At 35.7% G+C, this 5,217-nt stretch overlaps 1 protein-coding gene across 3 annotated transcripts in view; it reads left to right on the forward strand.

Annotated features, from left to right (window-relative positions):
• The window catches only part of LOC106882885 (transmembrane protein 47), a 121,609-nt gene that overhangs the window by 100,265 nt on the left and 16,127 nt on the right, over nt 1-5,217 (forward strand). For all 3 annotated transcript variants that reach the window (XM_052970760.1, XM_052970758.1, XM_052970759.1), the window contains exon 2: nt 3,163-3,322. In XM_052970760.1, the coding sequence (XP_052826720.1) occupies nt 3,163-3,322 (160 nt within the window). The remainder of the gene's footprint in view (nt 1-3,162; nt 3,323-5,217) is intronic.

Here is a 5,217-nt window from a genome sequence, read left to right on the forward strand (position 1 = left end):
ATATATTATTTACATTCGACAGATATTTGTCCTCATCTTGTTTGTTGTTAACACAATGTTTGAGCTGATATACTCCCTCCAGCCTTCTTTAGGTGCTTAGGGGAAATTTCGAACCTGGGTTCTCATTCCTCTTATGTATTGATATATATATATGATGATGACTGGTAAGTCAAAACTTCAAAGTCACTGTCGTTTTTTCCATTGTAAAACTTAATAAATGTGTACTCTACTAAAAGGTATTAAGTAATCCTTTAGCTTAATATTTGTTTCAAATTTTGGCACAAAGCCAACAGTTTCATGGAAGTAGCTAGTTGATTACATCAAGCCCAGTACTCAATTGGCACTTATTTTATCAACCCCAAAAGGATAAAAGTACAAAAATCCACTTTAGCTGTATTTGAATTCAGTACATAAAGTAGAAGAAACATCACTAAGCATTTTGTTCAGTATGGTAATGAATCTTCCAACTTACTGCATTAATTTGTATTGATTTGTTTTTATATATATCTTAACATAAAAAGAAACATTTCTGGTATGGCGTCTCCCGACATGAAAATGAAATTAAACTCTGCTGAGTTACAGGTTGCTGTGGTTGTTACTTAGTGGCTCCAGCCTATTTTCAGTATACATATTGTACAGCAGGTTCTGGTCAAAGAAAAGATTCAGAACAAATCCTGAGCTCAGAATTTCTGTTTCTTCACAAGAAAATATAACATCTGTGGCACTGACCTGATTCAGAATCATTTATTCATTCAGTGAATAAATCCCATCTTTATTGTTGGTGTACTGGTGTGGTTAAGAAGATCGCTTCCCAACCACATGGTATCGGATTCAGTCCCACTGCATACTACCTTTGGTAAACACCTTCAAATATAGCCCAGGGCCAACCAAAGCCTTGTGAATGGATTTGGTAAAGAGAAACTGAGAGAAGCTTGTCATATGAGTCAGAGAATTGTATCAAGTTCCAATATCTACTTTGGTATGGTTTTCATGGCTGGGTACCCATCCTAACACTAACTATTTACAAAGTGTACTGGGTGCCTTTTTTGTTTTCACATTGCACCAGCACTTATAAGTATATGTTCATTGGAAGCTGCTAGCTATTGTTGACCTCTATATCTAGATGCCTTGTCTTAGTTGCTGATAGTTCTAACATGTACTAGATACAGTAAGTGTGTACTAGATAAAGCAAGTATATTCAGGACCAGAATGGCATTTTAATCCAAACAGATACTGTGAATCAAGAGAGAGATAGTTTGCATAATGCTTGGAATTCTTCCTCAGAATATGCTATTAAGTGATTCATTATCAGCACAGAGACAACCTCCTAACCATTACTTCAGTCATGTTTACTCTTCAGTTAAGTTATTCTTCTTCTGAAAGTGGTTAATGGTTAAATAGCTCATCCTCTCAATGTAGCAAACACAAAACGGTATGTAGAATATGTCAGAGAGGCGATATAGTGCATTAAGAGTTGGAAGGATATCTAATAACAACCCTACCAGGACTCATAGCAAGTGGCAATATCTTCTAGCTTTGATCCTTAAATCAAAACCATGGTTCAAATATTATTGATCAGAACTCTAATAAAAGGGCAAAAGAGTATCAATACTGTCAAGCAAAATAGATTTTATAGATCAATGCATCTTACTTTGTAAAATCAATCTCATGGACAACAGCATCTTGTGCTGCGTATTGCACTTTTCCTATAGTTAAAGTGTTTGGAAGAGCTATTAAATCACAAATGAGATACAATGATCTGCTTTCCTACAGTTTCAAATGAGTGTCTTTCCTTCTAAGCTTATCAAGAAGATTCTCTCAGTGATACTGAGGTCGTTGTTATTTAGCCACAAGTCAGCTCAAAGTCAGTTATGATCTCCAAATCAAAAGCATTCAACCAAGTAGAAATTGTTTTATTGGCTCAAATATTTATATGAAATGCTTTCATTACCATATTTTTGTTGAAATACACCACCTTTATTATAATTAATTTTTTAAATAATTAAGAATTTAGAATACTTGAAGCACAGTTTAATTGTCACACTATTTTCATGCTTGAAAATAATTGAGAGAGGACAAGTTTGTTTTCATTACTGAGACTTTTGTTGCCACCATTGTAGTGAGTGTCTCTTCCTGTTATTTCCTGGGTCATTTTGAATTTTGAATAACAATTAAAATGGTTACCATGCAAAAATATGTACACGGTTAAAAACAATGTTTCAACAAACCATCCAATGGAGTGAACATTAAATATTCCAAAGTCTTCTGTTGAAAAAAAAAAATGTTTATTTTGTTTATTTTTGTTCATCTAGTATCTGATATCTGGTAACTGCATATCTAGTTACTGATAACTGATCTCTATATGCCTTGTCACTGTATAACTGATCACAGTATGTCTGGTCACTGTATATTTTGTGGTCATATATCTTGTCACTGTATATCTTATCACTGTTTTTCTGTTATTGTATACCTGGTCCCTGATGTTTGATCACTGTATATCTAATCACTGTATATCTGGTTACTGTATATCATGTCACTGTATATTTGGCTGCTATATATGGTCACTGTGTATCTGAGCACAACATATCTGGTCTCTGAATAATATTTTCCCTGTATATCCAGTTACTGTATACCTGGTCACTGTATATCTACCAACAGATATTCAATCACTGTACTTCTAAGAACTGATATCTGAAAATGAACATAAACACCACTTTAACTTAATGACACAAAATTACATTGAAGTTTTTGTTTAAAACTAATCAAAGATTTATCTCAGAGAAAAAGAAAGAAGCACATGTACAACACTTTGAAAGCATTTAACACACTTGGTGGTGTATGCCAGAGCAGCAAGGTAAGTCCTCAGTAAAGAGTCCACAGCCAAATTTTAATTCCCAAGTCACACACAGCCATTATGACTTTCTTTCCACGGTGAATTACCTCAGTTAAAAGCATGAACATTGCATTTTCACTTTTTATTTTCAAGAGCCTATGCTTCACATCTATAAGAGAATCATTTCAACTATTTGATGTGTTTTGTTTTTGGTGCTGTTTGTCATCGAACAAGTTTTCTTATGTCTTAAATGTTTTTTTTTTTTTTCCTTTTCTTAGACCTGAATTCAATGATTAATTCGGTGTTGTTTTTATTTTTGTTTCCTCTAGGTCATTTCTGTACTATGTGGAATAATTGCAGCCTTACTTCTCCTGTTTTCCATTTCTACCACAACATGGCTTGTGAACACTACAGAACGAAGAGGATTATGGGAGAAATGTATAGTTTACTCTATGGAATCTGTAGAGTGCACAAAAAATGAAACAGCACGTGAGTTCTCTCAGCCTTCATCTTGGTTTTTTTGTCTTTCAGGTTTTAATTCATCAACTTGTTGACTATTATGCCTTGCAGTACAAATATACTCATTTATCACAGGGGTTTAGTCCCCACCTACCCAAAAAACAGTGATAAATGAAGCTCTATGCATTTTGTATATGGTAGGTTCATTGACACCAAACTCATGGTCACAACAGCAAAGCTTCCAATGTCATGTATTTTCTTGATATCTACTTTTCTCTGTAGAGCAGGGGTTGGCAAACAGGGGTCAATTACCCTGAGTGTAATAAAAATGAAATTCTTGCAGGACTCGTTAAAATTATATAAAAAAAAAACGTGTTTCTTGTTACAACAGAAATTTTTCTTCTGGCATGAGGAGGCAGTCAAAAAGTTGCATTTTACAACCTACCTTTGCAAACAAGGGTTTTCCACTCTAATAAACATAAAAATAAAGTAGAGTAATCGATTGGACTGTATCCAAATTGCCTTGGTATCAGAATGCTCCAATTTTGATGTAATTGTGACAAAAATGAAACATCATTTCTCCAAAACCTGAAGTGAAAATGCTTCTAGAAAAATCCTTTTGTTTCATGATGAGGATATTAATTTATTTTATTGAATTTATTTTATATTTTTTATATTTATAATTGTATTCTCCATATAAATAGGTTCAATAAACCTTTTGAATTCAAAGAATCTATGATCTCCTTCCTTTCAAATTAAGGGGGTAACGCCGGTATAAATATTTTGGGGTGATTTGTTAAAAAAGTTCCCTGACCCCTGCTGTAGAGAATACAATCATTCTCATTGTTTTTTAGAACCAGGTACCTTCGTATTATTTCCTCTTTGCCAGTCTCTTCTTGGCTGGTACACGTACATAAATCTGTATGAAAAATATGCAGACTTGCAGCACAGTGTTGTAAACACAAGTGATAGTCAGTGTATCCTTGAGGCTGAGCAAAGTGTGTGATCACTGGGGTGAGGGCATTTTTGTGGACCAAGCGGAATCTTCAACTGATTGCTAGCCTGTATTATCACACATGAATCCGTGATAAGTATAACATGGTTCACAATTGAGTGCACCATGTTATCCTGGATCTGTGATGAATGAATCAGGGATAAACAAGGGACCAGCAAACTATGCTGGTCTTAAGGAGGACATTTGTCCTCACCCATCTCAACTACTGCTCTCAACTGTGTTCACCTTATAGTGTTGGATTAATAGTGGAACTTGAGGCGGTTCAGTGATGCTACACAAGGAAGATTGCATCAATGGAACAGCTGAGCTGCTGGGAGAGACTGAAAGAGCTACGACTCTACTCCCTGGAGTGAAGACAGGAGAGGTGTGCAGTGATATATATACACATACGGAAGATACTGGCGGGGCTGGCACCAAACTTTGGAATTGAGAGTTATATCAGACCTCGAATTTGACATCACTGCACTGTTCCAAAAGTTCCAGTGAGGACTATGTACTACAACAGCTTGGGATTCAAGGGGCCACAGCTATTCAACACTTTGTCAAAATATCTGAGGGATCTCTATGGAGTTGGGGTAGATGTTTTCAAGAAACAACTTGACCCCTTGCTTTCCAAGATCCCAGATGAACCAATATCAAGGTAGGAAACTCAAAAGAAGGCGGCAGTGTCAAAGCCCTTTCTTCACCAAAAGCCAATCACATAGAATTGGACATTTAAAAGGTGATTACATTGGTGGTGTCCCAGCATGGCCACAGCCTTAAGGCTGAAATACATAAGAGAATAAAACAATGCACACACACACACACACACACACACACATGCACACACAAACATACACACACACATGCACACACACATGCACACATATATGCACACACACACACACACACACACACACACACACACGCA

The sequence above is a fragment of the Octopus bimaculoides genome, chromosome 9, assembly GCF_001194135.2.
Source record: "Octopus bimaculoides isolate UCB-OBI-ISO-001 chromosome 9, ASM119413v2, whole genome shotgun sequence".
Taxonomy (NCBI): domain Eukaryota; kingdom Metazoa; phylum Mollusca; class Cephalopoda; order Octopoda; family Octopodidae; genus Octopus; species Octopus bimaculoides.